The sequence below is a fragment of the Mixophyes fleayi genome, chromosome 5, assembly GCF_038048845.1.
Source record: "Mixophyes fleayi isolate aMixFle1 chromosome 5, aMixFle1.hap1, whole genome shotgun sequence".
In the NCBI taxonomy this organism is placed as follows: Eukaryota; Metazoa; Chordata; class Amphibia; order Anura; family Limnodynastidae; genus Mixophyes; species Mixophyes fleayi.
Genome location: NC_134406.1, coordinates 111,100,753 through 111,117,767, shown reverse-complemented (window position 1 = coordinate 111,117,767; position 17,015 = coordinate 111,100,753). Strand labels below are relative to the sequence as shown.

At 40.3% G+C, this 17,015-nt stretch overlaps 1 protein-coding gene across 2 annotated transcripts in view; it reads right to left on the bottom strand.

The window, feature by feature from the left end:
- NKD2 (NKD inhibitor of Wnt signaling pathway 2) overlaps positions 1-17,015 on the bottom strand; it is a 149,635-nt gene that overhangs the window by 50,443 nt on the left and 82,177 nt on the right. For both annotated transcript variants that reach the window (XM_075212689.1, XM_075212690.1), the window contains 3 exons: positions 11,350-11,404; positions 8,403-8,530; positions 7,010-7,105 (listed from right to left, as the gene is read on the bottom strand). In XM_075212689.1, the coding sequence (XP_075068790.1) occupies positions 7,010-7,105; positions 8,403-8,530; positions 11,350-11,404 (279 nt within the window). The remainder of the gene's footprint in view (positions 1-7,009; positions 7,106-8,402; positions 8,531-11,349; positions 11,405-17,015) is intronic.

Here is a 17,015-nt window from a genome sequence, read left to right as displayed (position 1 = left end):
ATGGCCTTGTATGTTAGTAAACGTATTTTATATTAGATTCGGCAAAAAAAACTGGCAACCAGTGTAGAGAGACAGAATGATTCAGCAGAGGACTAACGATTTGTAAGAAAAATCAATCTAGTCACTGCAGAGTTGATGTGGGGAACAAAGGATAGTTCTGAGTCAAGGGGTTAGAAGCCTGAGCATCAGGGGCGGATTGGGAACTTGAAGTGTCATTGGAAAAAAATATTGTGTGGGGGCGGGACCAAATCAACTGTAGGTTGGATTTAGAACTACTGGAATTATGGTAGTAGCAATATTTAGGAAACCCTAGATGTGATGACTTAATACACAGTGGGTCATCTCTAAAGCAATGCAGGGCAAAAGCTGCCAGTCCGGTGTTATACAAATACATGAATTCTTTTACATTATCTGCGACTGGTTTATGCCTCTGTGCTCCAACTTGTTTAGTTGCCTACTAACACATGCTTCCAAAAGTCTCTTCCTAGAAACATATCTGACTTTGTTTAATAAGTGTAACTATTATGAAACATGTTGGCACAATCGTATATGATCAGTCTGCCAGAGCAGCAAATGAGGACCTCAAGCACAGTTGCCTGACATCATGAAATGCAAGCTACCAGTCTAATCTCTCTCTATACATAATATATAAATATGTGTACTGTGTTTTTTAAAAAAATGCATTAAAAATATAATAAATGGCTGTCCAGGTGCGATCAACACAAAGGTGAAGAAACATCTGCAAGAAATCACTTCTTTTGTAACGATTGTGTATGAGCCCTAAATGTGCCCTATGATTGGGGGTGTTTGAATTAACAGTGCAGGGAGGGTTGCCAGACAATGGCATAATGAAGGGGAGAGCTATTCAAAGGGTTTTCTGGTGATATACTAAGTACAAAGGAGGAAGGATTAATGATATTGTCAGTGCAACTTTGTCAACTAAGTGATCTGAGAATGGTAGAAGGCAGGCAATGGAATCAGTGCAAGAACCACTAAAGTATCACCAGAGCTGGAATAAGGCTCTGGGGGGCCCAGGGCACTTAAAACAGGGAGGTTATAATTTTAGATACATTTTAGACAAATACACAGGCAATGCTGGTGGCACTATTGTTAGGCGCAAGCAGCTCTGCCTTCATGAGCAGTACAGTGTGAAGTAGTACATACCTCCCAACTGTCCAGTTGTCGCACCAAATCCTGACTAAGTGAAAGTCAAATTCATGACTGCCCCACTAGATTCAGGACAGTTGACAGACTGTCCTGCTCTCTCCTACCTGTTCTTATCACTTTCACCATCTGTGGCTGCTGGTGTTTTTAGCTCAGTTGCTGCTTGTCTGGATCCTGGAATGTTGGAGGCCCTATTTGGAAAAAATAATGGGTACATGAAATTTAGAAAACTCCACCCAGCCCCGGCATTAAATCAATAGCACCCACATTTAATAATTAGATCTACTTCCAGCCCAAACTTTAAAATAATACTGCTCACATTTAATAAATAGACCTATTTTCCTCCAACCAACCCCAGCAAAAAATTAATAGCATTTACGTTTAATATTACCATTTCCCACAACCATCCCTGGCATTAAATAATTCATATTCACATTTAGTAAATAACCCTCCTCCCCAAACTCAGCCCCACATTAAATAGCCTACCTTCCTCCCAAGTACTATTAAGACAGCCCCCTCCCTTCCCCCATATCACACATTAGATTAAGAACACCCCATTCCCTCACACATTATAGCAACATACCCCCTTCCGCACACATTACAGCAACTCCCACTCCTGTCCTCACATTATAGCAGTCCCGCCTTTCCCTCACACATTATAGCAGCCCCCTCCCTATAGTTTAGTATGTGCAGCCCACACTCCATATAGTTTTTTTATGTGCAGCCCCCATTCCCTATAGTTTTGCATATGCTGCCCCCTGCAGTACCTAGGCTAAGCTGCTGCAATCTTATATTGTCCCTGATAAAGTTATCTTAAAATGATCTTAAAGTATAGACACAAGAAAATTTCTATAACTTGACATCTCAATAACATTCCAACTTTCAACATTCCAGCAAAAATATGTATTAAAAAATTAGCCATGGTACCAAATAGGTAAGCCCAGCCTCATTTTTGATCATAAAACATTTGGGATGAAATAAATGAATTTGATTGCTCGGTTATTTAATATCTGGAGTATGATGCTTCATTTTAGCAAATGTCTGTGATCAACAGACATTAAATTGATTATTTAATAAAATGGCTATGTGCAAACAACTGAGCTGTAACCTATTGCAGCAAATTCACTAGAGCCCAGTCAGTGGCCAGCGGGTCACCTTCAGCACGTCTGTGCTCACCCTGTGGCCTGAGACATGAAGACAACGAATGCTTCAGTACAAAAGTGTATTTTTTTACCTCCTTCTCCTAAGTGAATGGAGGTGGGAAAGGGAAGATTCAGTAGTAGTTCTGCTTGAGCGGTTTTAATTATCCTTCATCATTTGGGCAGATGCTTGATATTGGCCTGTAGTATCCAAGTGACCATATAACCCTCACATTATGTCAAGTGACATGAGACACTAAGTGCCGCTGGGGCCATGCTAAAATACTCAAGATGCTTGACTGAGAGTGAGAGGCAGGAGAAGGTGGCAGAAGTGTAATATGGATAATATAACTGCTTGCTTATTACCCTGCATTGCTGGTACTTTATTGTGCATTGTTATTATCTGAGGCATATTTGTCATTACTAATAGTACTGGCAATTTACTTATTTGTAAAGTCTTTTACTGATGGTGTTTAATTAGTCATTACTTCTAGTGGTGGTGTAGTACAGGCCATTAATTAAAGCTATTTGTAGGATAATACTAGGTACTACTCGTGCCTTACAAATTACTGGGCAATACAGCTACTGTTAGCATACTACAAGTTTGTGATACTGTCTTGATCACACTCACTTACCTTTAGGTGCGGTGATCAGCGTCGCTCCTCGCTACTCACATCAGACAGGAAGTAAAGTGAACACTTCCTGTCTGAGCGCTCAGATATCAACAAGCAGCCTCTATTTCCACTGGCCACCAATTCTTTTGATCGGGCTTGGTGGAGTTTGACAGCAGAGAGGTTACAACTGTGGGGGTGAGCATGTAGCCGATAAGGTGATGAGGGGGAAAGGTGTGTTAAGGAAATCGGAAACGATGGAATATCAATGGGGATGTTGAAATCAACCAGGATTATGGTGGGGATGTGTGAAGATAAGAAGTGAGGGAGCCATGCAGAGAAATCCTCAAGAAACTGTTGGGAGCACTCCAGGGTTCAATAGATCACCTCAACACGCATAGAGAATGTATTAGAAATCTGAATAGCAATTACTGATGAGGAACTTACCTCGACCCTGAAATCACAAAAAAATTCCAAAGCCCCCGGCCCCGACGGCTTCATGATGTTTTACTATAAAACATTCTCTAAAGAGCTTGTCCCCCAACTGACCCATTTATTTAATAATATATTACATGGTGGTAAATTTCACGAAGAGTCTACCCGCTCTACCATAGTGGTCATCCCCAAACCAAATAAAGATATGTCTTGTTGCTCTAATTATCGCCCCATCTCACTAATTAACGCAGATGTAAAACTATTCGCTAAAGTACTGGCAAACAGATTAAACAACTACATGTCGACCCTGGTGTTCCCGGACCAAGTAGGCTTCATCCCCTCTAGACAGGCCCTGGGCAACACTAGGCGCACCATAGATATCATGTTAATCAGCACAAAATTCCCACAGTTGTCCTAGCCCTTGATGGCGAAAAGGCCCTTCATGTTCAGCACCCTCAATCAATTTGGTCTTAAGGGGTAATTTATGTCGGCCATCCAAGCCCTATATCACCGCCCTTCCTCGTCAGTCTTGACGAATGGATTATTGTCCCCCACCTTCTCTCTGGGTAACGGCACAAGACAAGGGTGTCCTCTGTCACCCTACTGTATGCATTATGTATCGAACCCTTAGCTGCCGCCATAAGGCGAAACCCAGACATCTCTGGGATCCGGATTGGCCCCCGACACTTCAAAATCTCACTATTCGCCGACGATGTCCTTCTGACACCTTCCAACTCCCTAATTTCACTCCCAAATTTACTTGAGGAACTAAAGGTATATGGTTCCCTGTCAGATTATAAAATAAATAACTCCAAAACAGAGGCTCTTTCGCTTCAAACATCTGACACAGTAAAATGTATCTTAGAGTCGTCATTTGAATTCCAATGGCGACCTAAAGCGGTTCGCTATTTAGGAGTCCAGATTACCAAAGAATACAGTCAACTGTTTAACGCTAATTACACCCCCCTTCTAAATTCCATTAAAAGTGATCTCACAAGATGGGATCCGCTGTTCATCTCCTGGTTCGGTAGAATAAATGTAATAAAAATGAATGTTTTACCCCGAATTCTATATTTGTTCCAGACACTACATATACCAGTCCCAGGGGCATATTTAGCGAATCTTCAACTAATTTGTAGCAGATTTATTTGGCAGGGGAAAAAAAAATCGAGACTCAAAAGATCCTGTCTAGCCAAACACTCACAATCGGGAGGATGTGGATTGCCGCTCTTTGACCAATACTACCACGCGGTCAATCTAAGCCATATTATTTCTTGGCAGACGCCTCCGGGGACCAAGAGATGGGTCGACCTCGAAAATGCACTCACACCAGAACACATTCTTAGCTTCCTACCCTGGCTTCCCCGCAGCCAGAGGCCGGCCTCCGTTTATTCTCACCCCCACTATACAGCTTACACTTGATCTATGGGACAAACTACACAAGAGATGGAAACTCACCTCGTATCCCTCCCCTCTCACGCCACTCTGGCACAACCCAGACTTCCCTCCCGGTAACACCAAATCTTACGCAGCACCTTAGCAAAAAGCGGGGATTACTCAATTTACCCATATTTTAGGGATATATGCCCCCCCCCCATCCTTGTCGGATCTGAGAGAAAAATCTAAACTCCCGTTGTCCTTGTTTTTTGCTTACATCCAAATTAGAAGCTTTATACAATCAAACTGTAGATCGACCAAACTACGTAGCCCCACGCCCTTTGAGAGATGCTGTATCAACCAAGTTGGAGCCCAGGGACTGATATCCTTGGTCTATCATGTATACCTAAAGCCAGAAAGTAGTCCCATCGAATTGTTTGAGACCGCTTGGGAACGTGACATTGGCAAAACTTTGGATCAGGAGGGATGGTCCCGGCTCAGAACCAGGATCTCCAAGATATCCATTAACACATTGATTAAAGAAAACACATTTAAGGTCTACACAAGATGGTACCTGGTACCCACGAGACTTCCTAAAATTTACCCAGGTACGTCAGACCTCTGCTGGAGGTCCTGTGGTGGGGTGGGATCTTTTTACCACATATGGTGGACATGCCCCTTTATATCCAACCTATGGGCCCAGGTTTCCCACTTAATCTATAAAATTCTGAAGGTCGTCGTTTCTCCGGAGCCTTTGGTTATGTTACTGTGCTCTCGAGACAAATCACTCAATAAGTTCAGTAACAAGCTGACACAAAATATATGTGCCGCAACACGCCTTCAAATAGCTAAGAATTGGAAGTCACCTTGCCCACCGAGCCTCCAAAGCATGACCTCCCGGGTTTGGTACATAGCCTCAATGGAATATATCACAAGTCTCCTACATGATAAAGTTAGCAATTTTCATAAGATCTGGGATCCCTGGTACACCTTTCATCAGTCACCTATGCCGGCCATTCAGTAACTTGTTTCACTTCCACATCGTGGTCTTCTAATCCCCTGTATCATCACTCCCTCTAGATATGGTCTTTCTCTGTTATTAACGTACCCCTAATCCATCACGAAGGTGGACATCAATTCTCTCCTCAATCTACTCACTAGCTTCTCCCGTGAGATACGTTGCTCTCTGAAGGTGGGTTGCGCAGGTCGCTCCCCCCTAGGGGAACCCATTGAACCCTTCTTATTTTCTTTTCTACCCCCCCCCCCTATTTTTCATTCCTTTTCTCTCTCTTTCTCCTCCTCTCTCCCCTCCCCTCTTTTTTAACTAAAAAACCAAAAAAACAACAAAAAAAGATTCTAGGGAAATGGAGGAAAGAAAAAGTACAATTAACATCGCACCAAAGGGTAAATTTCCCCGTACTCTCAGATTTTGTACCGTATTGTATACTTTTGGAATTCTTACTCCTCCTTTCCTGTTTCCCAATTTTGTTGCTATATCTGTATTGTTGTCAAAAATAAAGAGTTTAAAAAAAAAAAATCTGAATAGCATGCACTTCAAAAGATGTGAACGTGGGTGATGGGACATTTGGTAGAGCTGTTAATGTCCACTGTGGGGAGAGAAGTAGTCCAACACCATCTCCTTGTCTGTCTCTGGGACTGGGGATGTGGGTGAAATGAAGGCCATCATGTGAAAGGTCTGCAGGTGAGGCAGTGTCTGATAGCATGAGCCATGTTTCTGTTATTGCCAGTAAGTTGAGGTTGTTTGAGAGGAGGAGGTCATGTATGGAGGCAAGTTTGTTACAAACAGAGCGTGCATTCCAAAGGGCACATTTAAAGGACTTTGGAAGAGAGGGGAGACAGGTGATGCATTTGAAGTTTGCTGTGATGTAGTAGTGTTCTGATATGTGTGTGTGAGGAGTGTGGGGGACCTGCGTTACGTGATATATCACCAGTTAATAGAAGCAGAAAGAGAGAAAGATAGGTAAGAGGATTGAAAAGTGTGCGAACCAGCATTTTCTGGTGAGAGGAGGAGACTATTCCAGTTAGAGAAAATAAATAGGACAAAAGTTCATGGGTGTTAACTAAAGGTGAGTGGAGTAATAAACAACAATAACAATGCAATGTGGACAAATGTTTGTTTTGGAGGAAGGATAAAAGATAATTAAGTGTTAGACCATAGGTGACCAGACACATAAAACATTATGAAGAGTAGCAAATGTAAAAAAGAATTTGAATTAAAACGAAACATTTTCTTTTGAAACATTTTGTATATAATAAACATACCTCTCTTGTTACTTTTCCACTGTTGTCAAAATCATACAGTGTAAAAGTCCACTCTTGGCGATTGTCATCTTGCACTGATACATTGCACTCTAATTCCTGGGAGAAGATTAAAAACGAAAGTAAGTGGTATTGTTTAAAGTAGGCTCAATGCAGATATAGTTAAAGTGGAAATAAACACAAAAATTAAAACACTAACTTTAGACGGAATTCCACCCAAAACTAAAAATTTAATTCAAAGAGTCAAGCTAAAAAAACAATTATAGTTAGCATGTGCTATATATTCGCCAGATACGCTGGGATCTCCAATGGCTGTAATGATCATACACCGCTCTGAGTGTGTCTTAGCTAATTAAGCTAGTGCCGATACCCTTCATGGGAATATGATGTCCACTGGAGAAGGGCATCAACATCCACTCAGCCTGTTGAAACAGACTGAGCAGTAATAGGCATGGGACCATGTCAGACATTGAGGGTACTGGCAAATTCAAGTTAAATAGAATACGTAATGTGTGTAATTGCATAGAATTAGTAACAGTAATGTATGCTTCAATGCATTTTATTGATCCAAGTCAATGAGTTTCACAGATATATGGAAGCAAGAGCCTTCCTGCCTGCAAAGGAAAAAGATAAAATTGCATACTAAGCCATTCTCCCTACAACAAGTTTAACTCCCCATTAAATAAATTGCTACATAACTTTTTATATTTTGTACAAATATGCAAACTTAACACAATAAAATTAAATTCTAAATGGCACAAAGTACCATATTATCACCGTACTATAAATCATAAAAGCAAACTAAATGGTGTGTGTAGTTCTTTAAAACAAATGTTGTAGATAATGCAAATAGACTATCTGAACATGAAGTGTACACATAATAAATAAATAAATATATATATATATATATATATATATATATATATATATATATATATATATATATATATATATATATATATATATATATATATATATATATATATATAAAACCAAGTAAGAAAACCTAGTTACCTCTGCACATATTCATTTGTGCATCTTGGTGCTGCTATATTGGCAAAAGGAACTTGTTGGTCTACTATGTATCATAATTATTTACAAATGTTTTAAAGCATGTCCAAGCATACATTTTATATAATTCACATTATATAATTTTATATAATTCATATAATACATTTTATATAATTCATGTTTGCCAATATTATGAATTTTTGTTGTTCTACCAATAGTTTTGTTTAACTAAATTATTTAAGTACAGTTATTTTGTTTTTGTACTATTAATTTAAAATTGTAAGCTTTTCAAACTATAAAAAACAATTCAAAATAAATACTGAACATTATTCTAATGGCAAGTATCATTTGAATCCATATAATATATCTATATATGTTAACATACATCGATGTTCATCCGTTTATTTTCAGATCCTCTAATTACTTCTTTACTTGTAGATTTTTCAACATCTCCTGCTAGAGTTGTATGTACATATGCTTCAGCGCCTTCTACTTTCTCAGGTGGAAGATTAACTGTTAGAAAAATGATTTAAAAAAAATTACACTAAACTTCATTTCCAATAAAACATATTGGTTTCTGTAACAAGAATGTAAGTGAACACTGAATTACTGGTATCTACTCAGATTCCTACACTGCCACTATGGGCAAAATATAATTGTACACAGTTTTAGTTTTAATTATGTTCATAAACAACATATCAAAGGGATTTTAGAGAATGTTAGGTAGCTGGTCTAACCCATTCACAAATCCATAAAACATCCCTTATTGACCTAGAATGCTGCATTTGCTCCACTCTTTCCATTACTCTACTGTTTCTCTACAATAAATCTTTGATGATACAATATGGATTGCTGGCAGGGGTGTAATGTTGATGGTTATGTGGCGGCTAGGGGCTGGAAAAATTAAAGGTGGTCTCTGTTCAAAAAGCACCAATCATTAATACACAAGCTATCAGCTATTACACCACTGAGGAACTTTTATATTTATAAGGCATCCATTGTTTGTAGGGAACAAGTACGTTTTAAGGGACCTATTTCTGAAATGGAAAAAAGCCCTTCTCCGTGGGGCCCCCGGGCACCTGCCCATCGTGCCCAATGGAAAAGATGGCCCTGCTCCTCTTTATCTATCAGGTTCGTTGAGCTTACCTCTGTTACAAGTATCTCCAAAGTCCTCCTATCGCTATTGCCATCTCAGGATGGTGATAGCAGAGGATAATGAAAGGAGGAAAGCTTTATTATTTAAGTAAAGTATTTTTTCCTAAGTTAAATATATAAAAGTAATTTTATTTTTTCTATTAGTTTCCCCTAAGTGGAACTGAAAGCCGAAGTCCGTCCTTACAGTTCCACTGCACGTACCTGAACCGGCAGAGCCAAGTGACTAGTATAACTCAGCTGCTAAAAGCCATATATGGTGAATGATAGCAATACAAGATTTTCTACAGCTGCAATAAACGGTGATAGTAAAATACTTTTATTATCACAAATTGATAAATATGGGTCTAATGCAGTAATGATCCAAGGTCCCAAAAAAGGTAAATAAATTGTAGAAATACAATGTATGGCCCTGTAAGATTGTAACGACAAAAAAATCCCCCAAAATAACTTGCAAATTGAATTAAAACATTTCATTTATTTAGAAATCCATTAAATGTTATATATCCATGCAAATGTAAGTTATTTTTCTTAGCTACCTTATATGATATAATAATAATAAAATGTTCACCTACATTTTTGTATATGTCTTAAGTCATTAATTATTCTGTATATGTATGCATGTCTGTACATCTACCTTGTGGTAGGTTAGAGGTTCATTTTATGTTGTGTTAAGTACTTCAAAGTTATCTAGAGAAACTAAGAAAGGTGAATAGATTTAAAGACGCACATAAGGTGTCTGACAGAAGCCTTTTGTCAATTAGCCGAAATATGAAACTTGGAGATAAATATTTTTTGTTTAAGGACCCTTCCTTCTTCTAGAAACTTATAATCCTGTAATGAACGTTTGTCTTTATTCGGTACTTCCCAAATGTCCCTCTTGGACCAATATTCCTCTGTAAAGCTGCATACTAGTAGACATTCCCAGTATACCCACAAAAATGTCCCCTAAATTTCTGACAACATCTATCCTCCATATTATTACATCTGCAAGTTAGTCTAGCTGTGCTTTTTGTTAATTTCCATGCATCACTGTCTCTTTTATATAATAAATGGTACAGGTAAGCCATACCTTTGGGCTTCACAAGCACAGAATTAAAAGAGCATTACTGTAGAGAAAGGAGATCCATGATGTAGCAGTTTAACTCATTTACCATCAGCTCAGTGGCAGAACTACCATTAGTGCAGCAGGTGCGGTGCACCGGGGCCCATGGAGATAATGGGGCCTGCTGTAAGGGAAACTAATGAGCTGTAGACCCCGGTTCACTCCTCCCCACTTCCCTGCACAGGGGCCCACAGCTCACTAGTTCCGCCTCTGCATCAGCTGATATGTATAACCCACAATATGGCAACCTTAGGGGTCCTATGCAGTGACCATTCAATTACATTATGTAACATTCAGTGTGAACACTGTGCACAGCTTAATTAACCCCACTGTGCAAAGCAAAACCTGCCCCACTGATGACATCATATCATCAGTGTAGGGAAATCATGCTGGTGCTAAGGAGATCTACCTCAGATCCCCCACCTCTACCTGTGAGAACTTACAACTATATACTTAGAATTCCCATTGTGTGGTAATCAATGTATATTTGCCTACCTTAAGTGCATCAGATGTAACGCTAATGAAAATGAACTAGAAGCTGGCATAATATGTGCATGACAATAGTGGACAACAATAGGCACTACTCTAACCAAACTGAGAGTACTACTCAACATCATTATTGGTTCAACTACAATAACAGAGAATAACAACTAATTCAGGCTTTTGCATACAGAATAAGAAATGAGACACTGTATATAAGGTAAAAAGTCAAGTAACAGGGAAAGAAACTTCTAAGGACAAAATTACAAAAAATGAAACAAAAAGGGGAACTGCATCTTCAAATTAGGTACTGTTAAATATGTATATGTGTTTGATTTACAACTGGAAGTAGAAAATTGTCTCTACCCTTTATAAAACCCTTCTCCCCCTTTCTCTCTCTCCTTATTTTTATTACTCCTGTTCTAGATCTCCTGTACCTTGATTTTAAGTGGTGGTCCTTCCTTGCCAAATGTTGAGATCACTGTTGTATTTACCTTATGTGTTGACTACACACTGATAAAAAGTGTATGTTTGGTAAATTGGAAAATCATATTAGAAAAACTATTGAAATTGAAAAGAATTGTCCATATCTTACCCTCCAAAGGGTACCGATCTTCCAGTCCTCCTTTGAACAAGCCAGGAATTAGCTCCTGTGTGAAGTGATAAGAAGCCAAAGTAAGTTTTGTACAGAAGTACAGCAATAAAATGTTGACATGAAAGATCAAACATCAAGATTTATTACTTATGCAAGGTACAATTCTGCCATTTGTCCAAAGCGTGAAACAATAGAATCAAAGTCCAAGTTGGCCACATGCTCAGTTGGGCAAATAGCACAAGAGCTGGTCGGTTGGCTATCTATCTATCTACCTTGATTTACTGAGTAATAGATATAGAGCTAAAATCAAGCTATATTGCTTTATGTTATTACTACCCAGTGCCAGCCCTACCACAAGGCAAACCCAGTTGGTCGCCTAGGTTGCAAAGTTTAGGAAGTGTTTAAAACACTAAATGTCACAATGTCACTCATTTTGTGTCTTTATTTGATCTATAGTTTTCCACAGTGATCTCTGCCCTGTAAAGCTGCAGGCTGGTGCTCGTCTATGCTGGTGATGGGGTGTGAATGTGGAGCTGGGGAATAGTGCCACATTCCCAGTCTGACCCCAGAGAAGATGATTCTGCCCTGCCCCCATGCCACACAAGGTAAGAAGTGGTGCAACACATGTTACTTCCTCCCATTGTTTAGTAGAATGGGGAGTGCAGTGAGGTTATTATTCAATTATATATACAATAAGCCTTAGAGAATGATTGGAGAAACTAAGCACAAACCCTGATATACTTTTTTGTTTTGAGCAGTCTATGAGCAAATTATGTCCCCATACCAAATGTTGTTTTTTAAATGTCTTTTACGTGCATTCGTGGCACACGTAAAATGGATTAAAGGGATCTCACACTACAAACCAAATTAAATTATTCATGAGAGTGGAGTGGATATTGGCATTGCCTCTACTACATGTGGCACTTTTGTGTATTTTTAAATCGGGGAAAGTATACAGAGAAATGTGCTTCAACTCAGTGCAACTCTAGGTTGCAAAATATGTCCCATTAAAAATACAGGACCAAGCCTGATCTCCACCGGCTCAGAGCAAGTGCAAACTGCAAGTACTTTTATGTGGCGGAAATGGCTGTGCACCATTCTGCAAATATGAACTCTCCCAGCCCCATATCTCCGCAAAATGAGAACTGCTCTGCAAAACTATGGGTACCAGTACGTCTATTTCATACTTGGAAAACGTATATAAGGTAACCATCGTTTTCTACAAGTATTTGCAGATCATATACAGGAATTCAGGGCTTTGCACCAGTTTCTGAAAAGAAAGAAAGCTGGCTATTTGTTCCTATTCTTGCAGTATCATTCAAGCTTGTCTTTTGCCAGTCTTTTAAGCAATATCACATTACAATGGACTTTCATTTTGAGACCGTGGTGACAGAAGCCAATTTTGTTTGCTCTACAAGGCCACACCTACTGACTGAGGTAACTGGATCTGTGTTCCATGATTTCCTGCTTAAGAAGACAATTAACTTATTAAGAACTAAATTACTTGGTTACTAGTAGTAAGTCAGATAAGATGTAAATATCTCAATAGTATAAAAGATAGAATAGTATAAAAGTAGTATAAAATACACCATTTCATTACCTAACTCATTACCCATTAAAATCCCACTGGAGTTCAAGTTGCTGACACATGCTTATTCTATAGATTAAACAGAATTCAAAGTTTAAAAAAAATGAAATGATGATTAAAAAATGTCAAATCATAAAAGGAGTAAATATATATAACGCTAGTCTGAAAAACATTTCTATATTGGAACAAAGTGTGTATTAGTGTAGTACATTGTAGGTATATTGAGGACTATTTGTGAAAAGCGAAATAACTAATTTCTATAGCAAAACCAGGAATTTGGAGTTAGGGCTTCTCTCAATCTATTAAGGGGTCACCAACGGCGAAGAGTTTTGCTTTGTTTCTCTTGGCTTCCCCATGCAACTATCAACATTATTTATTTATTTATATAGCGCCAGCAAACTAGCGCTTTACAACAATACTGGGTAATATAGACAGACAGAGAGGTAAGAGGACCCTGCTCACAAGCTTACAATCTATAGGATAAAGACAGTTTGATACATGAGGTTAAATGCTATATATTGCACATTAGTCCAGCCAGATTGCAAAAGTAGAAAGTGCTTAGTGGGCTATATGATCCAGTCACATAGCAATTTTTGTCAAAGGGTTATCTTATGTGAAATGTGTAGTGGGTAGTAATAGAGTAAAAAAGTAAAGATAATAAGAGGGTGGTTGAGGAATTTTATAAGCTTGCCTGAAGAGGTGGACTTGAAACTTTGAAGACTAGGGGGTAAATGTATTATGGTCCGGTTTTTTCAACTCGCCGGAAATCGGCGAGTTTACAGCTAAAATTTAAAGCGGTGCTGGCTTGTAACGGCAAACATGCCTTTACAAGCCAGTCCTGCTTTAAATTTTAGCTGTAAACTCGCCGATTTCCGGCGAGTTGAAAAAACTGGACCATAATACATTTACCCCTAGAAGGACAGGGGCTGGCTGGCAGACTTTAGCCCGGGGGGAAAGCACATAGCACTGGCCCATAAGCAGTGGCCCATCCTTAAAGGGTCCAATATATATTTATCAATATAAAAAGAGGCTATTTTAGTGTTGCTTAACGCAGCGATACTTAATTATTATAAATGATAAATCTTAAATAATGGAAACAAAAAATGCAACAAAAAACAAACCTCACTTTATAATGCATTTTATTTTATATGTTCCTTCTCCCTACAGTACTTTTGTTTTTTTGCGTTTTTTTTTTTTTACATACTTAGCTCATTATAATGGGGTATAAATCATATTATAGCAATAGATTATATAATGTTCTATTACAGTATTGAACACGGGCTGATTTATAAAATTGTAAAAAGCCCCTTTGCTTTAAAAACCTGATGTTTTTACCAGCAAAAGGGCTTGTTTTTGGTTTGGACTATATACCAATATGGTTATTATTTGTTTTAAGGTTAACCTATAACAAATAATATGAGCGGTGCTACTGGTAGGAGGAGCAGGGCACTAGGTCAAACTTGCCAACTCTCCCTGAATGTCAGGGAGACTCCCTGAAATAGGGGTGATCTCCCTCACTCCCTGAAGAGTCTGGAATTCTCCCTGATCCTGAGCCAGTACAAGACGTGGTTGGCTTCGCCATCTGTGTCATGATGACACAGTTCAGAAATTGTGTCCTATGTCCATGTATTGATGCCTATGGAGGTGGCCATTTTCATAGAGACCACATGACTTCAGGTAAGACAACAGGTAATGGACATGACTTCAGTAATGGAGACAAAAATGTGAAAGACACTTCAGTCTCTAGAGATTCATTAGCTGCTTTTCTTTAACGTATAGTTGCCTACTCTCCGGGAATGTCCGGGAGACTCTCGCATTTCTGGGAGACCTCCCGGGCTCCCAGAAGAGCAGGTCAACCTCTCAGTTCTCGTCCCCACAATAGATAAGTTGGGGGGGGGGCTTAATGACGCAGATATAATGTCATCTTAGCCCCGCCACCTGCTGTAATTGGCCAAAATTGTGACAATCATTTAGGGGGTGGGGCCAACAAGATGCCCCGCCCCCACATGCCCACCTCCCCTGGGATTGCCCTGAAGCCAATGAGGAAAAGTTGGCAAGTATGCACTAGGTGTCAATCTGACTCCCTGGCCCAGAGCTGAATTAAGGCTCTGGGGGGCCAGGAGTACTTTAGACATGGAGGACCCCTATGATGTAACATGGTTATCATTTTAGACAAATACACAGGCAATACTGTGTGCACTGTAGTTAGGTGCACACAGCTCTGCCTTCACGAGCAGTACAGTGTGAAGCGGGACATACAGGGCTGCCAAGAGGAATTCAGGGCCCCGGTACAACAAATTCATGGGCCCCCCTTCCCCCCTTGTAGTCGAGCATGCAAAAAAAATTGTGCCGCAAAATTTTTCAGGATTGTGGTCATGCATTTGGCAAATGCGCAATTGGGGCGTGGCTAACACATCATAATCACTAGGCTCTCAATTCGCCGGAGCGTCACATATGTCCAAGCACTCCTGACTTTCAGGACATCTAGCACCACAGTGTAGTATACAAAGAATACAGTGTGTACACAAACAGTTCAGTCTTGGCCTGCACCTTACATTGGGCACAACACTCACCAAAAATTGCCATTGTTCCTACTAGAATCACAACATTTCACATACTGTCCTGCTCTCTCCTACCTGTTCTTCTCACTTTCATCACCTGTGGCTGCATGTTTCTTTAGTTGCGACTTGTCTGGATCCTGGAATGCTGGGGGCCCTATTTGGAAAAAATAGCTACATTTAGATAATTCCAAACAACCCTGGCGTTAAATCAATACCACCCACGATTAATAATTAGGCCTTCCTCCAGCTCCAATATTACAATAATGTGCCCCTTCATCATCGCCATGTCTTATGATCACACTGCGCCCTCCATGCTGCTTTTGCCCCCTTCACCTGGCTCCCCTTTATCACACTATACTATGCTGCTCCCCCCCTTTTCAATCCCACTGTGCCATGCTGACCCGTTTTTTAACCGCTCTGTGCCATGCTGACCCCTGTTTTTTAACCCCTCTGTGCCATGCTGACCCCTGTTTTTTAACCCCTCTGTGCCATGCTGACCCCTGTTTTTTAACCCCTCTGTGCCATGCTGACCCCTGTTTTTTAACCCCTCTGTGCCATGCTGACTCGTTTTTTAACCCCTCTGTGCCATGCTGACCCCTGTTTTTTAACCCCACTGTGCCATGCTGACCCCTGTTTTTTAACCCCACTGTGCCATGCTGACCCATTTTTTAACCCCACTGTGCCATGCTGACCCGTTTTTTAACCCCTCTGTGCCATGCTGACCCGTTTTTAACCCCACTGTGCCATGCTGACCCCTGTTTTTTAACCCCTCTGTGCCATGCTGACCCCTGTTTTTTAACCCCTCTGTGCCATGCTGACCCTTTTTTAACCCCACTGTGCTATGCTGACCCCTGTTTTTTAACCCCTCTGTGCCCCCCGCCCCTTGTTTTCCTCCCTTCACTTACCTTTTCTTCTCTCTTCTTTCTTGGACTTCTCTGCTGCTCTGTGCTCCTTTGCTCCAGACTGACTGAATGCTGGGCATGACATGATGACGTCACACCCGGCATTCAGACAGTCTGAATGGAGCACAGAGCAGCAGAGAGGAGGGACGCCGGCGCCGCAATCACGTGAGTAAGTTTTTGTTTTTAAACTACCCTGCTCCCCCCCAACGACCGAGCCAAAATTAGTTTTGAAAAAAAAATACTTAAATAAAAAATCATCAGCGCAAGGGCCCGGGACGGGCCCCCTGCCATGCCCGGGACCAGGTAATTAGTACCCGCCCCCCCGCCCTCTCGGCGGCCCTGGGGACATACCTCCCAACTGTCCTTGCAGTCAAACCAAATCCTGACTAAGCGAGACAGTCACCGAAATTCGGAACTGCTCCAACAGATTCAGGACAGTTGGCAGTTCTTGTCACTTTCACAATTTTTGGCTGCTGGTGTCTTTAGATCATTTGCTGCTTGTCTGGATCCTTGAATGTTGGATGCACTATTTGGAAAAAAATGGGTACATGAAATTTAGAAAACTCCAACCAGCCTCGATGTTAAATCAATGTAATACCCACATTTTGTAATAAA